The 27,594-nt window shown below is 51.6% G+C and overlaps 1 protein-coding gene across 6 annotated transcripts in view; it reads right to left on the bottom strand.

The window, feature by feature from the left end:
- IQSEC3 (IQ motif and Sec7 domain ArfGEF 3) overlaps positions 1-27,594 on the bottom strand; it is a 105,211-nt gene that overhangs the window by 16,769 nt on the left and 60,848 nt on the right. For all 6 annotated transcript variants that reach the window (XM_046013623.1, XM_046013624.1, XM_046013625.1 and 3 more), the window contains exons 4-7: positions 22,010-23,142; positions 19,988-20,149; positions 4,688-4,810; positions 4,034-4,200 (exon numbers count right to left, since the gene is read on the bottom strand). In XM_046013623.1, coding sequence (XP_045869579.1) covers positions 4,034-4,200; positions 4,688-4,810; positions 19,988-20,149; positions 22,010-23,142 — 1,585 coding nt within the window. The remainder of the gene's footprint in view (positions 1-4,033; positions 4,201-4,687; positions 4,811-19,987; positions 20,150-22,009; positions 23,143-27,594) is intronic.

Raw genomic sequence — 27,594 nt, 5'->3', positions numbered from 1 at the left:
CCAGGAGCCCCATACTTAGAGTTTTTAATCAGCCTTTTAACTCATTCTTAAATATGAGAGAACAACCAAGTTTCATCATGTATATATGTAAAGTATATAAAGCAAAAGAGAAAAAGGACAGGGAATCAGAAAAAGGAAGCCAGAAGAAATAGAGACAAGCAAGGAGAAACTGAACTAAATAAATACCATCAGAGACATATAAGAAGATATCACATCTAAAAAACAAGAGTAAAATCCTAGAAAAGAGGAACATTTTGAGAATGAAAAATATGACAGGAGAGGTGAAAACCTTAGGAGGAGACTCGGAAGATATCTTCAAGAAGGTCCAACAAGAAGACGAAGATGTGGGGTGCCTGGGTGGCTCAGTGGGTTAAAGCCTCTGCCTTTGGCTCAGGTCATGATCCCAGGGTCCTGGGATCGAGCCCCGCATCAGGCTCTCTGCTCAGCAGGGAGCCTGCTTCCTCCTCTCTCTCTGCCTGTCTCTCTGCCTACCTGAGATCTCTGGCTGTCAAATAAATAAATAAAATCTTAAAAAAAAAGACGAAGATGGCAAACAGTAAGCTGTAAAAATTAGAAGATCAAACTAGGAGATCTAATATCCTTATAAGAGGAGTTCCAGAAAGTACAGAGAAAACAAAGTGGGGAGATGATCAAATACGATATTTAAGAAAAAAACTTCCCAACAATTGGAGGACGTATTTCTAGACTAAAGGATCAACCCAGTGCTAGCGCAAGAGATGAGAAAAGAAACATAAAGAAACTCACCAGTTTGAAGAGATATCTGCAATCCCAGGTCCACTGAGCATTACTTACAGTGGCCAAGATGTGGAAGAATTGAAAGATGAATCGATATAGAAGATGTAGCATATATATAAAATGGAATATTGGTCATAAAAGAGAATGAAATCTTGCCATTTATGACAGCGGACCTAGAGGGTACCGTGCTAAGTGAAGCCAAGTCAGAAAGAGAAAGAAAACACCATATGATTTCACTAATATGTGGGCTCTAAATATGAAACAAATGAGCACACAAAACAAAAACAGAAACAGACTCATAAATACAGAGAACACCTCCAGAGGGAAGGTGGGTTGGGGGTGGGCAAGATAGGTGAAGGGGATTAAGGGGTACAAATTTCCAGTTAAAAATAAATTAAATCACAGGGATGTAACGTACAGCACAGGAAACAGAGTCAATAACATTGTAGTAACTTTGTGTGGTGCCAGATGGTAACTAGACTGCTTTCCCGGTGTATAAAAATCACTCTGTTGTACACCTGAAACTAACAGGATGTCAGTTACACTTCAGTTTTTAAAAAAAGAACTAGAAGGAGGTGAAAAGTCATGAAAATTTAGAACACAAAGGACAAAGAGAAGAACCTGTAAATTTTCAGAGAAAGAGAGAGAAATTAATATGCAAAAGGGGACGAATTGGAATGGCAGAGCAGCACCATCGTTAAAAGACAATGGAGCAGCACATTCAGAATTCTGAGTTCCCTGTTTCCACTCTGGAATTCTCTTCCCAGCCAAACTCCCAATCAAGACTGAGGGTAGAAAAAGCTATATTCAGACACACAGGTTCTCAGAAAGTTTGCCCCCCGTGCCCCTTTTCTATGTAAGTGAATTAGAAAGGAGCAAACCACTACTGGGTATTTACAACTAAAGATACAAGTGTAGGGATCCAAAGGGGCACCTGCACCCGAATGTTTATAGCAGCAATGTCTACGATAGCCAAACTATGGAAAGAACCTAGATGTCCATGAACAGATGAATGAATAAAGAAGATGAGAAGATGTGGTATATATATATATATATATACAATGGAATACTATGCAGCCATCAAAAGAAATGAAATCTTGCGATTTGCAATGACATGGATGGAACTAGAGGGTATTTATGTTGAGCGAAATAAGTCAATCAGAGAAAGACAATTATCGTATGATCTCCCTGATATGAGGAATTTGAGAAGCAGAGTTGGGGGATTGGGAGGTAGGGAAGGAAAAACAAGATGGGATCGGGAGGGAGACAAACCATAAGAGATTCTTAATCTCATAAAACAAACTGAGGGTTGCCGGGAGGAGGGGGGTAGTGAGAGGATGGTTGGGTAATGGACATTGGGGAGGGTATGTGCTATGGTGAGTGCTGTGAAGTGTGTAAGCCTGACGATTCACAGAGCTGTACCCCTGGGACTAATAATACATTATATGTTAATAAAAAATTAAAAAATAAAAAGAAATGAGCAAGCCATAAAATCTAGGATCTATGGACCGAACACAGAAGCAAGGTGAAGGGGGGCCCAGGTGATGGAGGAAGGGATCCCATACAGACTGGAGCAGCTAGAGGCTCTGGGAGGCAGACTCCAAGAAGAAGACCTCCCAACCTCAATGGGTTGAGAGGGACGTGATACTTAGGATGGGGAATTTGGAGAGGAATCGGTAGCATGTACCTAAAGAGCTAAGCAAAGGGAAAAGGAACGCACGTGCTCACTTTACTCCAAGGAAAGCAGAAATAAAAAGACTTTGTAATCATGACATACTTCAAGACTCAGCTTTGGACTGTGTTTATGTCTTAATAACATAAACACAGTGTTGTCTTAGTGGGGCGGGCTGGGGATGGTGGATGAAAGAGAGCTAATCCTTGGATTCTACAACGGGAGACGGCTGTGGTCCGAATGTTCGTGTCCCCCTTCCCCATGCATAGGTTGGAATCCTAAGCCTCAAAACGGATGGTATGAGGAGGTGGGGCCTTTAGAAAGTGTGGAAGTCATAAAGATAGAGTTCTCATAAGTGAGATTAGTGTCATTAAAAACAAAACAAAGAGCTCCCCACCCCTTCTGCATGTGAGCACACAGCTGGACGGGCCCAGCCAGAATCAGGAAGTGGGCTCTCACCAAACACCAACTTGGCCAGCGTCCGGATCTTGGGTGGCCTAGCAGGCAGAACAGTGTGAAATAAATGTCTGTTGTTTATCATCCACCCAGCCTGTCATATTTTGTTACAGCAGCCAGAACAGATTCAGATGGAAATTAATAATACTTAAAATTTAAAAAATGAACAAGTCTCATATAAAAAGAATAAAAGTATAAAAGGAACCAAAGTGTGTGTACTATTTAATCCCACCTGCAAGAAGTTCAAGAACTGGCCCAGCTGGTCAGCGGGGATGGCAGTTAGGAGAGTTGGCCCTCGGGCAGGGGTGCTGAATGGGACAGGACGGGAGAGGCGGTCCTGGGGTCAGGGAAATGGTCTAGATTGTGAGCTGGCTGTGATCACACACGTGTATATGCATACATTCAAGTATTCCTCAAGCCCTCAGATTTATACACCTTACAGTTGGCTTTTATACTAATTAGAAAAAAAGCATAAGAAAAGAAGCAGAAGCATGTTGTTTAGCGCTATAGAAGACACATAAACAGCAAAACAAAATTGAGATTGGTTGCTTCTGAGGAAGCAGAGTGGTGACAGAGGCAGGGATAAGCTTTGTAGCAAGCCTTGTGGAATTATTTGACTTTATTAAATTATGTGCATGTATGGCTTTGATTTCTTAAATGCTAGAAAAGAAAAAAACCCAGCTGAGCACACATCCCGTCCTGCCAGCTTTGCTCTGATCCCTGCCAGGGGCTGCACTGTGTCATTTAGGGAAGGACTTGGCTGGTGGCTGCATGACGTTATCTGCAAGGCGGACGTAAGCAGACCTAAGACCTCAATGTCATTGTATGTTGTGCAGGGGGAGGGCTGGTATACCTCGGCACTGGCTGTGGTGCCCGCACCTAGAGGTCAGCCCATGGAGGGCGTTCCGTGGAGGGCAAGGGGTACCGCCCAAGGGCTAGGACGGTTACAATGGCTCCTGGAAACTGACCAGATGCCTGGCACGCAAGCAGCTTTTCCAGATTGCTGTGTGTGACCAAGACCAGACAGCAGCGTCCCCGGGCCCTTGGCTGCTGGGGTGACCATCTCCAGTGGCCTCAGGCTCACAGAATTAAGGCTGAACAGACGGGAGTCCGAGCTGTGGTCTCACCCCTGCTCCCACTCCTCCTCACCTCGAAGGTTTCGGATAAAGTCCTCCAGCATCATCTTGCGGTCAGGCTTGATGTTGGGGCTGTACATGTCAGTGTTGAGGAGGATGATGGCGAAGGCAAGGATGAAGATGGTGTCCGGGTTGTGGAATTGTTGCACCACCTCGGGGTTGCACATGCAGTAGCGCTGGCTGTGGGGGGACATGGAGCGGGATGCCCAGTTATGTCCTCTCCCCCCCACCCCTCATCCCCCGGTCCCCGAGCTCCAGAGATTGGGGGCTGTTGGGGCCCATAAGCTGGTTCCCCAAGGGCATCCGGTCCCTGATGGTGGTTGGCTTCCCTCTAGTCTGGTCCTCTTCTCCACTGAGAAGACGGGGCAGGTGTTGCACACCTGTGGAGCCCATCACCTTGCACAGACGCGGGATGAGGGAGAAGCCCGCAGTCCACTTGGCGAGCCCAGCGCTACTCCAGCTTAGTGAGTTCAAGGGCTGAGGGCTCCTGTCCCTTTTCTTCCCTTCCCTCCATCCCACCCAGCCCACCACCTCCGCTGCCTCACCAGGAGGGCTTTTCCCCAGCCCCGCACTAACCGCACCCCCCCAGCATCTCTGGTCCCCTGTGCCCCCAGGCATGTGTTCTGAGGGCTGGGGGAGGGGAGGGAGGCTATAGAAGGGGTCCTACCTGAAGGCCTCTATGAGCCGCTCCACCTTCTGGGCCTCCCCTTGCACGCGGATGTGAGCCTGGAACTTCCGCAGGGCCTCGTCCAGCTCCATGCTGGAGAAGTCCATCTCGTCCACCACGCAGCTGGGGGCGGGGGAGGGGTGGAGGAGTCTTGAGGAGAGGTCGGCCCCTGAACCTCCCTCAAACCAAGGAAACTGAGGAGCAGTGTGCAAGGTGCACCTTCCCTACCCCCCTGCTGGGGGCGGGGCCAGGGTCCCAGTGACCAATCAGGAGGGGCCTCCTAGGCCAGATCGTCCCCCACCTCCCCCCTCCGGGGTTTCCTTTGAAAACCTCCAGAGGGCAGCTGGTGGTGGAAGCCCCTGGGTCTAGCCCGGGGAGAGGTCACTCTTGATTTCTCAGCAGCGTGTTACCTCTTCCCTAGGCCCTCCCCAGGTGGCAGTTGAGCCCTGAGAGCAGCATCATGGGGCCCACATCCACGTGTCCCCCTGCCCAGCACAGCAGGAGTTAGGGATCGTGCATGATTGACTCAGACCACGAGGCTGGTCGGAGGAGGTGAACCGGTGTGGACCGGCAGCGAGGGGACAGGGAGCTAGAGCCCGGGAGGCAAGGACAGGGCGGGGACAGGGATGGAGACAGTGAGAGAGGCAGAGGATACAGAGTGTGGTAAGAAAGACAAGGAGGACAAAGACAGAAAGAGAGAGAAGGCAAGAGAGAAAAAGAGGGGCAAGGAGGTGAACAGGGAAGCAAGAAAGACCCACAAAACAGGGGAGAGACAGGGAAAAAGACAGACAGACAAAGAGAGGAAGAAGAGGAGAGAGAGAGGTGGAAAGTAACAGGACATGGAGGTGGAGAACACCATAGACTGGACAGGGTGGCCGGGGGTGGGGTGGGGGTGGGGCTGCACAAGCTCATCTCTGCCCCCTCCTGACATGTCGAGACCACCGGGGAGGGCGGTGGTCCCCAGGCTGGCCAAACCCAGAGGACCCCAGGCTGGCCCCTGGTGCCCCGGGCAGGCGCCCAGCTGCTGCCCAGGACTTGCCCCATCAGTCTGTCCATCCCACTGCTACGGGGCTCCTGAGGCCCTCTGCATTGTCTTTCCCAGAGCCTCTGTGCCTTCTGTCCCACCGCTCTGAGCGGGTGGGTGCCTCAGGCCTCTGAGGGAGTGGGAGGCCACGGGCCCCACGGCAGCCGGGGGTGGGCAGCTGACGGAGGCAGTGGAGCAGCTGGGAGAAATGGGGTCTGCTCGGCCAAGCACGATGGCCTAGTTTCCCGGCGTTCACTCAGGTGACCGGCAGCCCGCTCACTGGCTCGCTCGGGGCTGCGGCTGAAAGCGCCAGTAATGAGCCCAGAGCCCGAGACTCAGCCAGGTGGAAATGCCAGCCACAGACTGGGAGTGCTGAGTAAATCGGCCACAGGCCACCCGGGAGGCGGGGGGAGGGGATGGGTGACTTTGTGAGAGGTCGCCTGGGCCGTGGGGCAGGGAGCCTACACCCCATGACTGAGGGCCCCTTGTAAGAATTGTGAGACGGCTTGGTAAAACGCAGACCCCTGAGCCCCATCCCAGATGCGGAGGTGAGACCTGGCGATCAACATTTTTCACAAGCTCTCTAGGAGATTCTTAAAAAACCTGAAAAGCAATGGCTGAGCTGAGGGCCAGGATAGGAGCGGGTCCAGCCCGTATGGAGGCTTTTAGGAAAAGGCGAATCCAGAAACTCATGGGCCACCAGGCAGCAGCTCCCGGGAGCACACATGTCCCCCGTCAGGCTGTCAGGGGCTGCTTTTGCAGGCGAGGGAGCAATGGGAGGAGGAAGAGACAGAGGCAGAACCCCCCACTCCACAGGCATGTGTGCACTTATTTCGTGCCTTCCTCCCGGGAGGATTGCCACCATGGGGCATCAGTGTTTGATGGGCTGATGGTGTCCTGGGGCTCTCAGATCCCGAGGGGAAAAAAAATCTCAGTGTGTTTTGCCAAACCCCAGATGGCAGGGAAGAAGCTGTTCTGAGTTGTGGTAGGGCATTACCATCCCTGAGAAGACAAATGCCTTCCTCTCTGGAGACTCGGGGTCCAAGCCAGGTAAGCGCTCGGGACTGCCCCCACTCTCTGAGAAAGACCCAGAAGCAGAGAGGGCCACAGTCAGCAGCAGCATTCCTGGCTGGCATTGGCATACAGAGTGGGCAATGACAGGCCCTTGCCCTGGGGGACCACTGGGGGTCTTCATGGTGGGGACTGTGCTGCCCGGGGCAGCTGGCTAGGCCAGGTTGTGCTCTCTCCTGACAAGCCTGCCCCAGTGGACCCTCACCCCAGATGCCTCGGCCATCCTGCAATCACCCAAACCTTCATCCCTCCACTCAGCATGATGCTTTTTTCTCTCCAGAAGGGCCAACTCAGCCTGCATGGCGACCTCCTCTCCCTCTCTTCTTCTCTCCCTCTTTCCCATGGTTTCTCTTATTTTGCTGGGTCTACCGTAAAGTCACCCCTTCCCCATCCTTCTTTGCCACCCCGGAATCGCTGTGGGATGCAGACTGTTTGACAGTTTTCCAAACCTAACCTGCTGCGTCCACCCAGGACAGCCCATGACTGTCTCTCCTCTTAGAGGGTCTTTAAGGTCAAAAACATCACACATTTCTGCGTGGTCTCCCCGTTTTGCAGAAGGCAAAACTGAGACCACAAAGGGGCTTGCCCCATGCTTCCTGCTCCTGTGAGGCCTCTTCCCCCAGTAGGACCTCTCCACTCTAAAAGGGGGGGGTCCAAGACCAGTGGGAGACATGGCCTCTGCACTCATATTTACTAAAGACTGTTCTTAGCTCAGAGCTCTGGCTTGAGCACCTGAGCGCTGGTGGTGCTAATTTTTAAGAGGACTCTAGATGGGGTGGACTCATAGGCAGGAGGAGAGATTGAGACCGCCAGCTGAGACACGTTCAGTCTGAGATGGTCTTGCCGGTAGTACCAACTTAGTGTCTACTAAATCATCCCCCTTAGTACCCCAAGTCTTGTCTTTCCTATTTCATGAATTAGGACCCAGCCTTGACTGACTCTTCTTTGCCTCTAGTCACTACCCCTTCTCTCTACTCTTCTTGGGAGCCAGAATTCTAGAAGGTGTCCCTACCCATGCTGTCTGTACTTCCTCAATCCCATTCACTTTTCAACCCACTCCAGCCAAGCATCTACCCCAGCATTCCATTAAAACTTCTCTTGTCTATATGGAACCAGAAAAGACCTCGAATAGCCAAAGGAATATTGAAGGAGAAAGCCAAAGTTGGTGGCATCACAATTCCGGACTTCAAGCTCTATTACAAAGCTGTCATCATCAAGACAGCATGGTACTGGCACAAAAACAGACACATAGATCAATGGAACAGAATAGAGAGCCCAGAAATAGACCCTCAACTCTATGGTCAACTAATCTTCGACAAAGCAGGAAAGAATGTCCAATGGAAAAAAGACAGCCTCTTCAATAAATGGTGCTGGGAAAATTGGACAGCCACATGCAGAAAAATGAAATTGGACCATTTCCTTACACCACACATGAAAATAGACTCAAAATGGATGAAGGACCTCAATGTGAGAAAGGAATCCATCAAAATCCTCGAAGAGAACACAGGCAGCAACCTCTTTGACCTCAGCCCCAGCAACATCTTCCTCGGAACATCGCCAAAGGCAAGGGAAGCAAGGGTGAAAATGAACTACTGGGACTTCATCAAGATCAAAAGCTTTTGCACAGCAAAGGAAACAGTCAACAAAACCGAAAGACAACTGACAGAATGGGAGAAGATATTTGCAAATGCCATATCAGATAAAGGGCTAGTGTTCAAAATCTATAAGGAACTTAGCAAACTCAACACCCAAAGAACAAATAATCCAATCAAGAAATGGGCAGAACACATGAACAGGCATTTCTGCAAAGAAGACATCCAGATGGCCAACAGACACATGAAAAAGTGCTCCACATCACTCGGCATCAGGGAAATACAAATCAAAACCACAATGAGATACTACCTCACATCAGTCAGAATGGCTAAAATGAACAAGTCAGGAAATGACAGATGCTGGCGAGGATGCGGAGAAAGGGGAACCCTCTTACACTGTTGGTGGGAATGCAAGCTGGTGCAACCACTCTGGAAAACAGCATGGAGGTTCCTCAAAATGTTGAAAATAGAGCTACCCTATGGCCCAGCAATTGCGCTACTGGGTATTTACCCTAAAGATACAAACGTGGTGATCCGAAGGGGCACGTGCTCCCGAATGTTTATAGCAGCAATGTCTACAATAGCCAAACTATGGAAAGATCCTAGATGTCCATCAACACATGAATGGATAAAGAAGATGTGGTATATATACACAATGGAATACTATGCAGCCATCAAAAGAAATGAAATCTTGCCATTTGCGACAACGTGGATGGAACTAGAGGGTATCATGCTTAGTGAAATAAGTCAATCGGAGAAAGACAACTATCATATGATCTCCCTGATATGAGGACGTGGAGATGCAACATGGGGGGGTCAGGGGGGTAGGAGAAGAATAAATGAAACAAGATGGGATTGGGAGGGAGAAAAACCATAAGTGACTCTTAATCTCACAAAACAAACTGAGGGTTCCTGGGGGGAGGGGGTTGGGAGAGGGGGAGTGGGGTTACGGACATTGGGGAGGGTATGTGCTATGGTGAGTGCTGTGAAGTGTGTAAACCTGGCGATTCACAGACCTATACCCCTCGGGATAAAAATACATTATATGTTTATAAATAAATAAATAATCTTAAAAAAAAAAAAAAAAAAAACTTCTCTTGTCAAGGCCATGCTGGTTGCTTCGTTGCCAAGTCCAATGGCACCAGCTTCTCATCCCACCAGCCTTTTGGCAGCACGGACATGGTTCATCGTTCCCTTCTTGAAACACGCCTCTCGCCTGCTCTCCTCACACCACCGGGTTGACTCTTTCATCTCTGAGGGTGTCCTTCCTCCATCCAGAGCCTGCCTCCCTTGGCCTCCAATTTAGGGCTGGCCACTAGTCTCCCTTCTCCCTCTTAACACCTCTGTCTAGGTGGCCTCACCCATCACTGCGGCTCTGAATGTCCCCTGCGACCACTCGTACATGTGTATCTCTTGTGATGAATTCCCCCTTTCCATGTTATTATTCGTCACTAACTAGTTAATTTTCTTTTTGGTTGATTTGTATTGTTGATAAAAGACAATGTTGCTGAATCCAGAGGGGCCAAGTAAACAATCAACTGTGCGTTTGATCGAAGCCAACCAACTTCTGAGTTCTCTCTCGCTGTTGACCTCATCGGGGTGCTCTGGTCTGAATGGCAGTCAGAGCTGGTCAGGGCACACTCACAAGCCCACAAGCTGTGCTGGCATGTCTCGCAGGGAAGTCAGCCTGTACACACGTCATGTTTCAGTGGCTATTTAATATTTCAGCTTGTTCTTGGCAAATATTTGATAATACCTGGTTTGAGGGATTCTTCAGATCAAATGTTCCCGACCCCAGCATCTCCCTTCCCAAACTGAAAATATGCACATGTTTATTTGGTATAATTTCACAAATTACCCTAGAGAGCTTGAAGCACAAACAAATTCATATGCTAAGAGGGAGGGAAATCTGGGCTCTGAAATCTCAGCCTCTATGGAGGCTGTTCCTTGGATCAGCTTACAAACCCCCCCCCCCCGCCCCTCACCTGCCTGGCCACGCTTCCCGGCCCCACCGACTTCTCCCTTCCGTGGCCACTGTTGGAGCTCCGGGTCTCGACATTTCTCCCCAGGACTGTGCCTGTGATGGCCTCCTAACCAGCCTCCCTGCCTCCAAGTCATGTTCCAGAACAATCCTTCTAGGACACCCATTTGGTCCTGTCACTCACTCCTCTGCTTCTATTTTTTTCCAAGGCTTCTCACATCCGTAGTCTGAAACACCGGTTTCTAGGCCAAGCAAACCCCAGCTTCTGCCCAGCTTCTCCTGCCCTTTCCATATATTGGCTTCCCCTCCTGCAGTCTGGGTCTCAAGCTTGCCACTTTTGTACATGCTGTCCTTTTTCCTGCTGCCCAGCCCCAACCTCAACGTCCCTGGTGAGCTCTCCATCTCTCCAGGAGTCCTCCTGGACCGCCCTGGCCTCCCGGACAGTCCTCTGTCTACCGCCACGGTTGTCCCTTGTGCCACAACATTCATCTGCCTGTCTTCGCACCCGGCTCTGCGCTTCTTCCAGCAGAGGCCTCTCACTCTCTGCATGCCTGGCGTGCATATGAATTCAATAACCGTTTCTGGGATGAATGAATGCGTGAGTGAGAGACCAGCTGGGCGAATGAATGGGACCTGGAGCTGTGCTCAGCTAGGGAGGGAGCCCAGTGGCCTGAGCCTCTGGGAGCTCTGCCCAGTGGCTCAGGATTGCTGGGCCTGCTTTGCCAAGATCATCGGGAGCTGCCCCCTAGATGGCGCAGAGCTGCCTAGGAAACGGCCCTGTGGATGCCAGACCACAGGCAGTCAGGCAGTGTGGCGGGCACAGGCTTCCCACTGCCTTCAGCCGCACACGCGAGCAAGTGAGTGATGAGAAGCCGGGCAACCTGGTGCCCATTAAGCCGTTTCCAGCAGAGCCTGCCTGCACCTGACCAGGGTGGGGCCTCAGATCAGTGAGTGAGTAGATCACAAGCGTCGGAGCTTCTGCTCGGGCCTCCCTCCCCCTCTTTCCTGTGCAAGCCCCTCCCAGGCGCTGGGGGGAGCAGAAGCACAGATGTTCCCTGCATCTGTATAAACAGGTACAGCCTTGCAGAAAATGGTTTGTTAATACTGATCTCTGCGTTGAAGCGGTTTGTGTTGCAAGGAGATGAAGCATCGTACACGACTGTGAGCAAAATGAATTTCGTCATTTCAACTTTTTTTTTCTTTTACGATAGCAAGACTGTGTCTGGCAGACAAAGGAACTGACTGGGAGCTTAAAATAGGTAATGATAGCAGCAGGGATTTTTAATTGGCCAGAAGAGACAGCAGAGATCTGAAAGGTGAGGCTCGGGCTGAGCTCAGAAGAGGTGCGAGAGCACAGCGCCCGCAGACAGCAGGGGGGGCCCTGGTGCTCCAGGCGGGGACTGAGTCCGGGCTCCAGGATTAGTATGGAAGATGAAACCGCCCACTGCCACGGGATGTAGGAACCTTGGTTTTATTTCTGCAGTTCTTGGCTCATACAATTCAATTAAAAATATCCCCATCCGCCAGAGAGTTATTTTTGTTAGGCAGAACTCATAACATGCCCAACAAAGGTCAAGGCTTTTTGGAAAAGTGTGATGTGGCTCAGAAAATAGAACAGAGGGAAGCTGACGCAGGAGGACCTGCCAGCATCCCTGGTGACGACATGGGGACAAAGAGAGTCTCATCTGGGAGGTCTTCAAAAGGGACGGCTGCCGGTCACACGTTGGGGACTCAGGAACCAAAAGAACTAAGTTGAAACTACCCGAATGAACTCAAAGTCAGTGTGGATGCCTGGGGGGACTCTCCCTTCACTGGGCCGGCCAGCATCCCCGCTTGCCAGGGATTCTCCAACTTGAGTGTGCCTCTGAACCACCTAGTTGGCTTGTGAACCTACCGTTGCTGCCCCCGGAGTTCTGACTCCGTGGGTCTGGGGTGGAGTCTGAGAATCGATACCACTAACAATTTTCCAGGTGATGCTGCTGCTGCTGCTGTTCCGGGGACCCTACTTTGAGAACCACTGCTCCAGGGTATTAAGAATGGGCAGCATGGGAAGTCAGGCCTTTGGTGTCAGACACCCTCGAGGCTGAATCTTGCTTCCATCATTGAGCCTCTCAGTTCAGGTCACCTAGACTCTCCATGCCTCATTTTTTCCACCTATAGAATGGAGCTGACTCCTAGGACCTCTAGTAGACAGGTAGCTCTGAGTTTTAAAACAGACCGTGTATATAAAGCTACATAACAAAGTTTCAGAGATGACGGTTTTCATTATGTACCTGGAGACCCAGTCTGAATTGACATACCAAGTGAGTAAGTGAATTTGAAGTCCCTTCTAGCATAGGGATTGAGACCCTTTCCATCATCAGCAGTTACCTCTGCCTGAAATTTCACCTCTAGATGTTCATTCACTAACTCTTGAAAATATCCACCTATGGGGGGAGAGAGGAAACTCAATCTAGCTCAGACCCGAGATGTACGGATCCGTTTCTAAGTTTTGCTTTCTTCTTGGATGAGCAGAGCCAACAAACGTGGGTCAAGGGATGTAGGAGTACCTGATTTTGTTCAATTTGCCACTGGCCAAGGGACTAGTCATTTCTTCTCTCTGGGCCTCTCTTCCTGCTTGGGTGAAATGATAGGGCTGAACAAGGAGGCCATGTAAGGGGCCTTCCTGCACCACATTTCACAACTGAGGTCATCTGGACCACACTTGCCTGGAGATGAGGCAGAGAGGAAGGATGGTGTCGGGCTATGGGCTCAGGTTGTAGACCCATTCTGCCTGCCTTCAGATCTCAGCCATTGGTTAGCTCTGTGACTGTGGGCAAGTTACCTACCCTCTCTGTTCCTTGGTTCCTTCATTTGGCACAGATTAATATCACTCACCTCACAGAGCTGCTGTGAAGATGGGATGAGATTTTGAACGTATGGATCTTGGCCCAGTGCCAGCTGGCACACAGTGAATGCGTGATATACGTGAGCTGTCACTGTTATGTCTCACAGCCTACTCACTCACAGCTGACTCTCCTGCAAGCCCCAGGGGAGTGTAATCCTAGGAAGCCACTTCCCTAGAATCCTACTCCCTAGAAATCCCACTTAAAAGAGTGGCCAGGTGAAGGCACACCTGAATGTCACAGAGGGATTCCAGGGCTAGGCCCCAAAATATCATGAAGGGACTGGGTGGTAGATCTTTGTGTGAATGTAATCTACCACATTATATGCTAATGTGACCACGACAAAGGGAATCTCAACACTGGACTTTTTCGCCCCACACTTAAAGTCCAGAGATCGCTACACACAGGAGTAAGTGGGTCTAAAATGTTCATTACTCTTTATTGTTAAGTAAAATCTCTTGTCTGTGTGTGTACGTGTGTGATGGTGGGGGTGGGGGGTCAGGAGAAAGGGCACTGGAGAGGCGAGGGGTCAAGGCCATAAACCTAAATATTTCTCTTTTATTTTTTATTTTTCTTTTTTTAAGATTTATTTATTTGACAGATAGAGATCACAAGTAGGCAGAGAGGCAGGCAGAGAGAGAGGAGGAAGCAGGCTCCCAGCTAAGCAGAGAGCCCGATGTGGGGCTCGATCCCAGCACCCTGGGATCATGACCTGAGCCGAAGGCAGAGGCTTTAACCCGCTGAGCCACCCAGGCGCCCCTAAATATTTCTCTTTTAGAAGAGACCCCCTTCCACAGAGCTGGAACAAATAGTCCTAAAATTTATGGAACCAGAAACGATCCCAAATAACCAAAAGAATGTTGAAAAAGAAAACCAAAGCTGGGGGCATCATAATGCCGGACTTCAAGCTCTATTACAAAGCTGTTATCATCAAGATGGTATGGTACTGGCACAAAAACAGACACATGCATCAGTGGAACAGAATAGAGAGCCCAGAAATGGGCCCTCAACTCTATGGTCAACTAATATTTGAGAAAGTGGGAGAGAATATCCAATGGCAAAAAGACAGTCTCTTTGACACATGGTGTTGGGAAAATTGGACAGCCACAAGCAGAAGAATGAAACTGGACCATTTCCTTATACCACACACAAAAATAGACTCAAAATGGATGAAAGACCTAAACGTGAGTCAAGAATCCATCAGAATCCTAGAGGAGAACACAGGCAGCAACCGCTTTGACCTCAGCCACAGCAACTTCTTGATAGACATGTCTCCAAAGGCAAGGGAAACAAAAGCAAAAATGAACTATTGGGACTTCATCAAGATAAAAATCTTTTGCACAGCAAAGGAAAGAGTCGACAAAACCAAAAGATAACCGAAAGAATGGGAGAAGATATTCGCAAATGTCTTAACAGATAAAGGGCTAGCATCCAAAATCTATAAAGAACTTAGCAAACTCAACACCCAAAGAAAAATAATCCAATCAAGAAACGAGCAGAGGACATGAACAGACATTTCTCCAAAGAAGACATACAAATGGCCAACAGACACATGAAAAAGTGCTCGACATCATGTGACATCAGGGAAATAGAAATCAAAACCACAATGAGATGTCACCTCACATCGGTCAGAATGGTTCATGTTAACAAGTCAGGAAATGACAGATGTTGGTGAGATTGTGGAGAAAGGGGAACCCTCCTACCGTTGGTGGGAATGCAAGCTGGTGCAGCCACTCTGGAAAACAGTGTGGAGGTTCCTCTAAAAGTTAAAAATAGAGCTACCCTACAACCCAGCAACTGTACTGCTACCCAAAGAGACAAATGTAGTGGCCCAAAGAGGCAACTGCACCCCAATGTTTATAGCAGCAATGTCCACAACAGCCAAAGTGTGTAAAGAGCCCAGATGTCCACCGACAGATGAACAGATAAAGATGTGGTATAAATAAATAAATACACACACACACAGGAATATTACTCATCCATCAAAAAAATGAAATCTCGTCATTTGCAATGACGTGGAAGGAACTAGAGGGTATTATGCTAAGTGAAATAAGTCAATCAGAGAAAGACAAGCATATGATTTCATTCATATGTGGAATCTAAGAAACAAAACAGAGGATCACTGGGGAAGAGAGGAAAAAATAAAACGTGGAAATCAGAAGGGAGAAAAACCATAAGAGACTCTGAATCTCAGGAAACAAACTGAGGGCTGCTGGAGGGGTGGTGGGTGGGGGGATGGGGTAACTGGGTGATGGGCATTAAGGAGGCACATGACGTAGTGAGCACTGGGTGTCATATGGGACTGATGAATCACTGAGCTCTATCTCCAAAACGAATAATATACCATATGTTAATTAACTTGATTTAAATAAAATACAATTAAATTAAAAGAAAAAAGAAGAGACCCCGTCCTTCTGTCCTGCTGGGTGGTGGCAGTGTCAAGTTTTTAAAGCAGTGGAAATAAACACCGAGTCTATCCTGGCCTGCTGCCCCGGGCCTCTTTCCACCCTTTTGCAGACCTATAAGGGTCAGCGTGGGCTGCAGCCTGCTCTCTCCTTCCTGGTGGAATTCCCCAGAGACAAAGTAACCATTCTGAGGTTACCCATGGCAGAGTGGGCAGGACATTCTCAAGTAATTTCTTCCTAACGACGAAAGGCTAGCACCTCCCAGCCTGTTGAGTCGGACAGGCAATCTGTCTTCATTTCTGAATGTCCCCTCAGAAGAACAAATCTGTTACACTCTGGCCAACACATTTCCAAGGAAATGAAATAATGCGATCTGACTAAAATGTCAAATTCTAATATTGAACAAGAAACGGAGTAGATGCAGCGAGAGAAGGAACATCCAGGAAACCCTTCTGGTAATTCAGCCCAAAAGCTGCCCTCCGTGCACTTCCATGGAAATGACAGATACCCACGCCTGCCCCGCGTCTGTGATTCCCCTTAGAAAAGATCACCCAGCCCAGAAAAGAGCCTGCTCACAGCCAGCATGGAACGCTCCCCCTTCCGCCAGCCTTCAAACTGCTGAGGCGAACATTTCAGAAGGGAAATAGAGCAGAGCCAGATTTCTCAGCCATGTGAAAACTGAGAGGGAGAAGCTTCCAGCGCCCCAGGCTCCTAACCCCAGCTGATGTCTGGCTCCTCAGGCCAGGCCGCCAGGGCCCCTCTCACCACAGCACCAGAGAAGATTTCCTCAGAGTGCAGGATGGTCCCCAAATGAGCTCCCCTCCCTCCCCAGCAAGCTCCAGCAAGTTCTTGCTGTCTGGGGAGTGGACCTGATCTCCAACCAGACCTGAGGCATCTGAGGGATCCCCCCAGCAGGGCGGGGGCCTGGCTGAGGAGACGTCTACCATCCTGTGCTTTCAAGTGAGAAAGATAATAATGGAAATAGCTAATATTTGTAAAGAACTGATTAAGCCTCAGTCACTGACGTAAGCACTTTACATGCGTTTTAAAACTGTAATTTGCATGACGTGGGTCCTATTGTCCCCATTTGACAAGCGAGGCAACAGGCCCTTTTCTCCTTTATAAAAACCAAACCTTTCTCAGGTAAACAGTGGAATGGACGTGGCCTCTGGAGCGCAGGATGCCTCCTATTATTATTCAATACACCCTGAATAAACACGTTTTTTTCTTGGAACGGATCTGCTATGGAATCAGGGCACTAAGGGACGAAGGGATCAGCTTCCTAGAGCAGCAAGGGCCAGATTCCGGAGGCGACGTCCCAGAATCTATGGCGCTCAGACGTAGGCCAGCAGCTGAGGTGGATTCTGCTTGGCCCCTTCTATCTTCCTTTTCTCCACAGGCCCCTGGGTGGTAGGGGTCGGGGTTCCACCCCATCCCCTCCTAGAAGCTTCCGCCCTCTCCCCTTCCTGCCCAGCTACATCTCCGAGAGTGCTGTGGCCGCGGCTGTCTCAGTCTCCAAGGGGATGGGTGATTTATGTCCTTTTATTCAGCAAGCAGCTTTGTACAGAACGGACGCGACATGCTGAATGTCACCAGGCGGGGGCAGGGACGCTGTGCAGAATCCCAATGAAGCCTTTTCGGCCGGGCAAAATGGCACTGGTGACTTTGTTATTGTGTGTGTTCTCTGGTGGGCGTAAGGAAGAGGCAGCAGATGCCCAGAGGTGGCGGGAGAGCTGGCTTGAGTGGCAGGGAACCCCCCCGAACCCCAGCATGTGGATCCCCTGTGAGTGCCTTCCCCTTTCCTGCCTCCCATCTCCCACTGACACCCCACGGGAGACAAGTCAGGTGGGCGGCAACTCAGACTTGGGTGAAGAGGGTCCCTTCGGTGCTGTTCCGTGCAGAGGCTGGGTGTGCCGGCAAATAAAGAACAAGGGTCCGAGGCACCCACTGAGGCGGAGGGGGCTCAGCTCTGCACTCCACTCTCCTGACATCCCTAGGCCTGCGGGAGGTTCCCTGTCTCCCTTTCCACCCTCCTCTGCTCATCTCTCCCACCTACACCAGGGTCTGTGAGTTCCCCTGAGGCCAGGGCCACCCCTGCTCCTCCCTGCCCCCATCCCGTACTCACAGGGATGCCCAGCAGTCTCATTCCCAGCCGGGAGCAGGCACTGCGTGTTTGTGGCAGGAACCGTGAGCTCCTGGCTCTGGAGCCCGCAGGCTGCTCTGGGATGCCCCGGTGGCCTGACAAAGCATGGCCTTGACCTTTAGGGCGAAAGATTCTGCAACCATCCCAGTGTGCGACAATGACACCGAGGAATACGTAAGATCTCAGAGTCACAGGAGTTGAAGGGACCTTGGAGATCTCACAGCCCGACCCTCTCACTCACTTTCCAGGTAAGGAAACCGAGGCCCAGAGGAGGCCTCCCTGCACAAGAGGAGCAGAGCCAGGGTTCAGAGCGGGCCCTGTCAGGGAGCAGCTCTCTCTTGCCACTGCACTGCCCCCCTCATCCCTAGCCTGCTCCCCTCCTCAGCTGCCAGCCCAGTCCCGGGCCCCCAGCGGCGCCCCTCCCCACGGGGGCTGCCTGTCTGCAGCCCACACACTCCGTCTCCCAGGGAGGATGGCAATTAGTTAGCATTGTGCTGCTGGGCGCCCGCACCGGCGGGGCTGCCAGAAAACTGCGTGTTCCCAGCGTGCCAGGTCACTGTGGACCTAGCAGGTCAGAATTTCAGGGCCAGGTCACATGGCGACTGGGGAGGGCAGAGGAGACACAATCGGTCAGGGCTGGGAGTGAAGCAGGAAGCCCCGCCCCCCCCAGCAGAGACTAAGCAGGGTCCCCCAGGGGCACTGAGGAAGAGCACCCCCACACACCCTCCCACAGAAACGGGGCGGTTGGGGGGGGCGGGAGTGGAACAGGGACAAAAGCAAATGAAAAGGACAGAGAGATGAGCTAGATGGAGGGAAATCCTGTGCGGAAGGAGACAGAGAAAACTTGATCTTTCTCCTCTTTCTATCGTTTCCTCAGGGCATCTCTTCAGGGCACCCTACCCAGCAGGGCTGATGCTGAGGAGAAAGGGGGGGGGCGAGGGAGAGGGAGAAAAAAGGAGGAGGAAGGAAGCACACTTATCGGTTCATTTCCCTCTGCAAGACCCTCAGAGCATCTTAAGCACTAGTGGGGGAGGGTCTGATTGTCCAAATAGGGGGAACTGAGTTCCGTCAACTAAGGGGCATCCTGGGACTTCAAGGTCCCTCAGATGTGCCCAAGCCCCTGCTCTTCCGACTGTACTCAGTTAGACTGAGTGGATTCAGGAATGTGACAGGGATTCCAGAGGACAAAGGGACGGCCCCTCATAATCCAGCCCCCTCCAGTCCACGCGGGCAGGGAACCACAGGCCCCCAGGGCAGGGACTTGTCCAAAGACACAACACCAAGACTAGTGTGTAAACAGAAGCCAGGTCTCCCAGCTCCCGCTCCAGGCACAGTGACAATCGTGCCAGTCAGGCTGCGTGACTCCCATGTTCCCAAACCCTCGGGCAGGAGCCCCCTGGCCCTCCTACAGCAGCCCCTTGCTGCTCCACGAGCAAGATGAAAAGGAGAGATTGTCTCAGAACCCCCGAGAAACACATCTGCTGACTTCCTGGGGAGAAAGCGGGAGAGAGGTGGGGCGGCTTGAGACAGCACGGCGACCTTCGACCTTCGAGAAGGGGGTCTGGAACAGACTTCATGGGGCCTCACCCTCTCTCTCCACCAGGGGCGAGGTGGCTTTGAGGCCCCAAGGATGCCACCGCAGACCCGGCAGCTCTCACCTGCCCACGCCTCCATGTGAACAGAGCCAAGAGCACTAGCGAAGCCAAGCCCCCATCCTGCCCACATCTGTTGATCTTGGTGGTAAATGTATGTTTAGGAATCGCTGTATTTTCTTGCTCTAAAACCCTTCCATCTAACTCCCTTTTCCTGACTTGTGTTTGCCGCCACCAATATGAAACTGAGCCCACACAGGGAGCAAGCCAGCCCGTGGGAGCTCAGGGGCTGGGCAGACGGCAGCAAGGCAGTGGGCTGAGGGCCTGTTCACCAGGCAGAGATAGCCCCTGTGTAGACCCAGTCCTCCTCTCTGGCCCCAGAGGGTAGCAGGGAGGGGGGTCTTTTCGTCTCCTTCAACCATTTCTATACCCCTGGTGCCTTCAATGGGACCCAGCCTGGAGCCTGCTCAGTAAATGTCTGCAGGACCCCGGGAGGGGGAAGCAGAGGCTGGTCAAGATACAGCGACAGGCCCAGACTTCAGGGGTCCTGTTCCCTCCCCTGTGTGCTGTGGGACCCTGGGCCATGCGTGGGGAGAAGGGCACTCACTCCAGCACATCGCGGTTGAACTGCTTCTTGCTGTTGCCTAGGAATTCCCCGATCATCTGCCGGCTGAGGCCCTTGCGCTGGAGCAGGAAGTGGGCCACTCCGATGGGGGTGTCAGGGATGAAGCCTCGCGAGATCAGGAACTGGATGCCTTTGTCTGGGTTTCTGGGGGTGGGAGTGGAGGTGGGAAGAAGAAGTAGAGAGTGAGCCAAAGCTATCCATGACTGCCTTCCTCCCTTTCTTCCAGCCCAGAGAATCCACAGAAGTGCCTGGAAATTTCCCGGAAGAATTCCACCGAAAAGCCAGGATTCCTTCTGCTGCAGACGGGCTCCCTGTCCCAGGTGCTTCTCCTAGGAACCTCGTCTTCCTGAACACCCCCACCTCCCACCCCAGTACACACACAGGAGTGAAGATAGCACGGGGAGAGGAGATAGGGAGGTCTGGCCAGATGAAGAGAATTCCAGAGCAAGTGGAGAGGTTTCTTTTTGTCTTCCCTGGAAGGCCCGGAGGCTTGCCACGGAGGCCCTTCCTCCCTGTCTGTGTTCTGTCGTCTGTACACAGTACTCACCCTGGAAGCAGGGCTCTGGGGAGCAGAGGGGAGCTCTCCTATCACACTGTCCACAGGGGACACAAGAATCCTGCTCTCCATCGTTCATTTTCTCGGGCTCGAGTCTCTACGTGTGGATGTGGGTGCTGTGTTTCTAGGCAAATGTGCTCACAGTACGGCCTGCAAATCCATGCTGTTCCCTGAACTGTATCTGACTGGTTCAGGAGAAGCTAAGTACAGAAACAGAGGGCAAGCATTTAGAACCTTTTATAGCTCTCTGACATTTTCGGGATAACCAAGCATGTGATTGTTTTTCCAGCAACACATTTTTATCGCATTTCACAAAAGTATCAGCCAGCACTTCGTGGGTGAAAACCCAGACTGGTCCTTTACTACAGAGAGTTTGAGAACCACTGTCTTGAGGGATCCCAGGATTTGCGTGAGTGTGAGCCCACAACTTGCCTTACTTGTGCGAGCCTGCCTTCGTTTCCGTAAAATGGCATAATAAGGCCATCTCTAGATATTGTTAAGAAGTTTGCAGATGTTTTATGTAAGGTGAGCCGGGAACAGTAGCTGTTCCTCCCTGGAACAGAAGTTTCTGGAGACCAGGGGACGTGTCCTACTCATCTCTGCGGTCAACGCACCAGGCATTCAATAAGTAACAGTTGAGTGAATATATGAACGGACACATGGCTGGAAGAGATGTTCAATTTCCTGGCTTGGGGCTCTGAAGGAAGGGGTGAATGGAGGGTGGAGATGGGATTTCCACGGGAGGGGTGTGTGTATACTGCTGGCCCCTGGCTGTCTACACTCTAGTTGCAAGGACCATTCTGGCTGGGGCTCTGGCTAGGGACTCTGAACCAAGCCAGAAGTAGAAGTAGAAGTAGAGAGTGTTCGTTTTCCTGCTTTCCTTCTCCTGTTCTCTTTCTGTGCCACCTCTCCGTCCTTGTCACCCCCTTTTATCCCCATCCCTCTCCTGCCTTTTACCCGGACTCCTTAAGCTAGGTCTCTTCTTTCTCGCCCACCCAGGCCCTCCCTTGCCTTTCCTCGTTTTCCTCCTTGCTCTCTCCTTGACATCATCCCCCTGAGACGATGCTGTTTCCCTGGCTTCGGTTCGGCCTGGTGGATTTCTGCTTAATCCTCATACGACCTGGACTGTTACTTAATACTGCATTTTCTTTTCAATTCCCTCACTTTTCAAGCCCCAGTAAGCAGGAATAGTGCTGAAAGCATGGGCTTGATGTGTTGTTTTGTCCCTAATCCTGAACATAAATTTGTTAACCATTAAAAAGTAAACGTGCATCCCTACCCAGCACCTCGAGGAGCAGGTGTCGCGCAAATGTCACTGGGCAGGGCGCTGGGATGATGCGGGAAATCAACCGGTACCCTGCTCACCTGTAATAGTAGCCCCTGCCCCTTCCCTCCTGACCAAGAGCTTTCCGGGTCGCCCCAGAGCTCCCGAGCTGGGGCTCACTCACATGTTGAAAAGATTGAGGCCGATGCGGTAGAGCCGTTTGCGCAGGGTGTCGGTGGAGAGCGTGGGCGACTTGCAGCTGGCGGGATTCTCGCAGTGGTAGCGCGGCAGGCTCAGGATCATGGCCTGCAGGGCCTCCTTGGAGGCTGAGACCGATGCTTCCGAGCCCGACTTGGCCGACTTGGTGGACGTGCTGCTGCTGCTCAGCGGCTCCGAGGTGTCGCCGGCCTCGGCCTCAGTCCCTTTCCCCATCTCCCCGGTCCCCTCTTCTGCCAACTCTGCCTCCGCCGCCACCGCGGCCCCTTCCACCACCGCCTCCACGGCAGCCCCAGGCGGGTGGGCGCTCGTTGCCCCACTGGCTCCGGCCTCTGCGCCCGTGTTTTCGGCGGGTGCGTCCCCCTGAACCGCGGTTGTGGCCGCCGAGGCCTCCTGCTCCGGGGCCTCTACCTGCTCGGTTTTGCCCGCCGCGGGCTCCGCCGGGGCCTGGGCGGTCTGCGTGCCCAGACAGTTGGCCACCGACAGAGCTGTCGCGGAGGAGACAGAGATGTTCTGGTTGGCGATCTGCACGGTGACGTCCCGGAAAGCCATCATGAGGGTGCTGCCGTGGCCCTGGGGCAGGCCGGCGGCCTCGGCGGCCTCTTCCCCGGGCGCGGGCGCGGGGCGGGCACTGTCGAGTTCCCGCATCTCGGCCTCTAGGCCCGGCGGCCCCGCGCCCGCGTGCAGGGCCTGGTGGAGCTGGTAGGCGCCGCTCTCCTGCAGGGAGCACATGGTCTTGAGGCTCCAGGTGCTGAGCGCGTCGTCGATGGACTTGGCCAGGGACTGCACCTGCTCGGTGAAGGAGTCCTCCAGCTCGGTGAGCGTGCCCGCAAAGGTGGGCGGCAGGGAGGGCGAGCGCACCAGCGGCAGCCCCATGAGGCCATAGCCCTCCATGAGCGCCTTCTCGGCCGCCAGGCTCTCAGCAGTGGGCGCGCGGACTTTGCGCAGGGAGATCCGTCGCGGCAGGCGGCTCTCCAGGAGCGAGTTGCGGATCTTCTCGAAGTTCTTGCTGAGCTGGTATTGGCGGAAGGCGGTTTGGATGGTGCAAGCGGCGCGCCGGGACACGAGGTGGCCCCCGTACTTGTGTTCTAGCATTTCAATCTGCGGTGAGAAGAGAGAAGAGGAAGGGCGCGGTGAAGCCTGGGGTGGGGGCGGGGGGCGGGGGGCGGGGGGGGGGGGCGGGGGGTGGAGGTTGCCGGGGGAATAAAGGGCCAAAGTCTGAAACTCCAGCATATCACGGCCTGGGATACCAGATCCTTGTCAAGACTCCTAGATGTGAAGGATGTAGGGGACTGGCTTCCCAGCGGTTGGCGATTTCGGGGCGGGGGGGGGGGGGAGGCGCAGAGGTCAGGGTGTTGCATTTGGGGATCAGATAGCTGCTGTTGCAGTGTTTGTTTTAAAACGTACATATCAGAGATCTGTATGGAAGTCCTTATGGGTGAAATACATGGGATCTTGAGTTTGTATTAAAATACTCCATCAAAAAAACTGGAACCGTTAGAGGAAACAATATTAACAAAAATTGTTGGAACTGGGGGGTGGTTATCTGAAAGTTTACTACACTATTCTTTCTACTTGTGTGCACATTTAAAACAATAACAAATTAAAAATTAAACAGGAATGCTTAAAAAAAAATGCTGCTCCGCCTATTCCCCTTTCTTCCTCATCACTGCATTGCTGAAATTTTTGACCTGGGGATCATCATAAGGCGATGATTGCGGATTGATCAACAAGTTCCTGATACCCAGCCCAAAAGCTGGCGCATAGTAGATGCTCAATAAATGTGAATTTAATAGATGGAGGACAGAGGAGTGGCGGACGGATATTTCAAGAATGGGAGTCCCTCCAGGCTACCATGCTCCATAATTTGGGCCACCTCTGTTCCCAAGAACAGGAGCTGTACAATCAGGGCGGGGCTGGGTGGGGCTAGTGGGCTCGTGCTACCTCATGTGGGCAGTGTGAACCCAGGAAAACTTGTGACAAGGGACCGGTGTGTCTTCAAGGCCCTTACTCGCCTCTTTCCAGCTCTGTCCTCCTGCTGTGGCCGTTTCTCCCCATCACGTGGCAATGCTCTCACTCTTTCTCCCTTATCCAAACCTCTTAGGAAAGAACCAGAGAGACTTTCCCCCTGTGGCCAATAATCGTTAGCCACATTGGCTCACCAGCCACTGCAGGTGGAGTGACTGCCTCTCACGACCTCAGCAATCCGCAGGGTTCCCTCCCTGTGGGTACACCCCTACCCCCGGACCAACAGAGGCACACTTGTAGCCCAGGAAATCTGACAGGCACAACCCCAACCCCCAGGGACCATCCCAGGTAAAATGGCATGACCTCAATCCTGTCTTTGGTTCTTCCATCTCGCCATTCAGGGCCCTTCCCCATTCCCAGACCTAGCGGCCTTATGCTTTCTATCTTCCTCAGTCTGGCTGTTCTCTCTGAAGATAGGGGGGAAACTGAATCTCACTAAGATTTGAGTGCCCAGTAGGTATCTTAAGTTCAGGTGCTTGAGATTCCAAGGCTGAGGCCCTTAGTCACAGCGACCCGCTGTTCTCTGCCACATGGTAGTTTGGCCCTTTGAGGCCAACAGGAGAGTGACTCTGATGCTTCACCTTCTTTTAAAGGGTTCACCTGATTAGGTCAAGCCGCCTGGGGTGATTTTCCTTTGATTCACTTAAGGTCAACAGAGTGGTAACCTAATCACAGGAGGGATACCCTATTATGCCCTCTAGTCCCACGGCACTTCCCATGGAAGGGAATTATACAGGATGTGCACACCAGGGGGGCGGGAATCTTGGGCTGTCAGAGTTCTGCCTCCCGGAATGTTTGGACAGTTGCCTACAGGGTTTCATCATGTACCCAGGATCTCCAGAGAAAGAGAAACTCCTGATATCTCAGAGGCATTTCGTTGTTGCTTTCACAGAAATCACTTTAGAGGGGAAAGATCACTGTGGCTCGGCTCAGTGTCCCCGCAGAACTCTGGCAGGTTCCCTGAGGTCTGGAATGGCCAATCGGCCTTGATGAGGCAGGAGAGCCCTCCAAGGTGCAAACTGAGGGGAGGTGACCACTTAATTGCCTCCTTCTGTTAATTTTTGTCTGGAGGACCAGGAGAAACAGACACCAGGCAGAAATTCTTACTTCTTTCCAACCTGGCCTACTCACACTTTGAGGGAAACCCTAGGCCTAAGAGCATTCGCTTCAGGTTATGAGATGCTATTGGCAACAGAGGGAAGGTATGAAATCCCATTGCCTGAAATGCTTCCAGAACGGGAAAGATGTCCATTCCCCTGGCACGGTATCATCCTACCTGGAGACAGAAGGCTGAGCTAAGCCTAGGAGACTTCTACCAGCCAGTGTCCTAGTGTCACCCAAGCAGAGAAGAAAACCAGATTTTGAATATCTTGAATCTGTTCCCATCAAGCTCCCCACGAGATGTAAACCCCACGAATGCAGAGACTCTGCCAGGTTCACTCCTTTATCCCCAGTGCTTAGAGAGCGCCCAGAACACAGTAGGACTTCCGTGGATATTTACTGAATACATTAAAGAATTAATTGCAAAGTTATCTTTGTGACTCCCAAACCTCCCCCCCCAACCTAGCTCATAACTTTCTTCTCCTGGAGCTGATGCATTTCACTTGCATTTCTGAACTCTGCTGTGTGTCACTGGCTCCTTTCCCCCTGCCGACAGCTCCCAGATCTCCCCAGGCTAAAACATAACTCCTCTTGACTTCACTGCTCTGGGGCACTGGCCCACTCTCTTTTTTTCTGTTTGCCACCAGACCTCTTGGAAGACTAGTCCATACCCTCTGCCTCTTCCATGAATAAGTGCCGAACAGCCAGCCCAACCCTGTATGCGCTGACTCCCCAGGGTCTGCCTCCTGCTCCCACCAGTCTTCTAAAGTGACTCTCAGGAAGGTCACCAGAGACCTTTAATCATGAAACCTGATGGTCCATCCTCCACTCTCTTTCTCTCCCTTTTCCACAGTTCTTGGTATTTTTGTCACCTTGAGACTCTGTCCTCAGCTCTCACGACCTGGCCTACCTTGGTTTGCCTGGTTCCATAGCCCTTTCATCCTATATTCGGACCGCGAAACGCCTAAGCATGTCAGTTACAAATCCCACATGGCCATCTTCCACTCTGCAGACACATCTGAGCCCTTCCGGACATTCTGTGACTGCCATATTGGACGTCGTCAGAGCAGCCTCTGGCAACTGATAATTAGGCACTAATTAAGAGGGAAGCTGTCTCAGGCAGAGCTTTTGTGGCAACATCTACAGGCTAATATCTTCTCACCTCTTGTGTGAGAACCTTGTTTCTTATCATAACTTCACTCTAATGGACTGATGAACAAGCCTTAGGAGAGATACTCAGGCCCAGATCTGCTTCTTCCCTGCTGGTTGACCTTGAGCAAGTTTCCTAACATCTCTGATTCTCTACTTTCTTATCTGTTAGATGAAACGAATCCTGCTTACCCTGTACCTTGTTATGAGAGTTGATTGGTTTCGTATAGCGCTTGGCACCTACTAGGTATACAGTAAGTGCTAACTATTTGATGACCATGATGATGATGGGAATGACTCTCAAATTTCCATTCCTAGGCTTGATCCTAGACCTGCATTTCCAACAATCCACGGATCCCCCTGTACACCCATACAAAGCCACTGTCTTCCCCCACCTCCCTAAACCAGCTCTCAATGACTTCTTTTTCTGCCTACAGAGCCTTGGCTGTTACATTCTCCAGGCTGGGAAATTTGCATTTGACCCTGGGTCTTCCTTTATCCTGGCCTCTGCGTTTGTCAACCTCAAAGCCTTTATTCCATGCACCCCCCCACCCCAATACCTTTTGCATCAACCTGACCCGACTGTTGCCATGTGAGGCTGTCTTTGGCTCCCCACTTGGTCCCTTCTGGCAGCCTCCCCACTGCCTCCCTGCTTCTTGCTCACACCTACCATCCACCCTACATTACCCTGATCAAGGGTCTTGAAGAGCCGATGTGAACACAGGCTTTGCATTGCTTGAGAGCATCACCCAAAATAAGTATTAAGTGTTTCCTGCTAGCCTTCCGACCCTGAGCAATCTGGCCTCAGCCTCCCTCCCATCTTCTACTCCTATGCTAAGCCTGTGTATACACTGGCTGGACTCCTGAGCTTCCCCCAGCCCACACTAGGCTTTCCTGCCCTGAGCATTTGCTCAGCCTTGTCACTCAGTCTGCAACATTCTTCCCTTTCTTTGAGACCTGCCTCCAATGTGTTTCCACTGTGAAGCCTTCTCAGTCCCCCAACCCGACGGGGAGCTCCCCATTTCAGGTGCCCATGAACAGCGTTGTTTCTTACTTCTCTCTGACACTCAGTTCTCTCCACTCATCTTTGTGATATTTATCCAACCCACCCTTCTCTCCACCCTACCGACCCCAACTCGAACAGAGCAGAAGTTATTCGAGCCCTCTGATCCATGCCCAGCACCCAGCACAGAGCCTGGCAAGGAGCAACTGCTCTCTCTGGTGTTTGAATTCAATTGTTGGATCTTCTCCATTTGTTCCAGTGCATTTAACACA

The sequence above is a fragment of the Meles meles genome, chromosome 7 (genome assembly GCF_922984935.1).
Source record: "Meles meles chromosome 7, mMelMel3.1 paternal haplotype, whole genome shotgun sequence".
NCBI classification, from domain to species: Eukaryota; Metazoa; Chordata; class Mammalia; order Carnivora; family Mustelidae; genus Meles; species Meles meles.
Note: the sequence above shows the minus strand (reverse complement) of the source record. Positions and strands in the feature narration are given on the sequence as shown.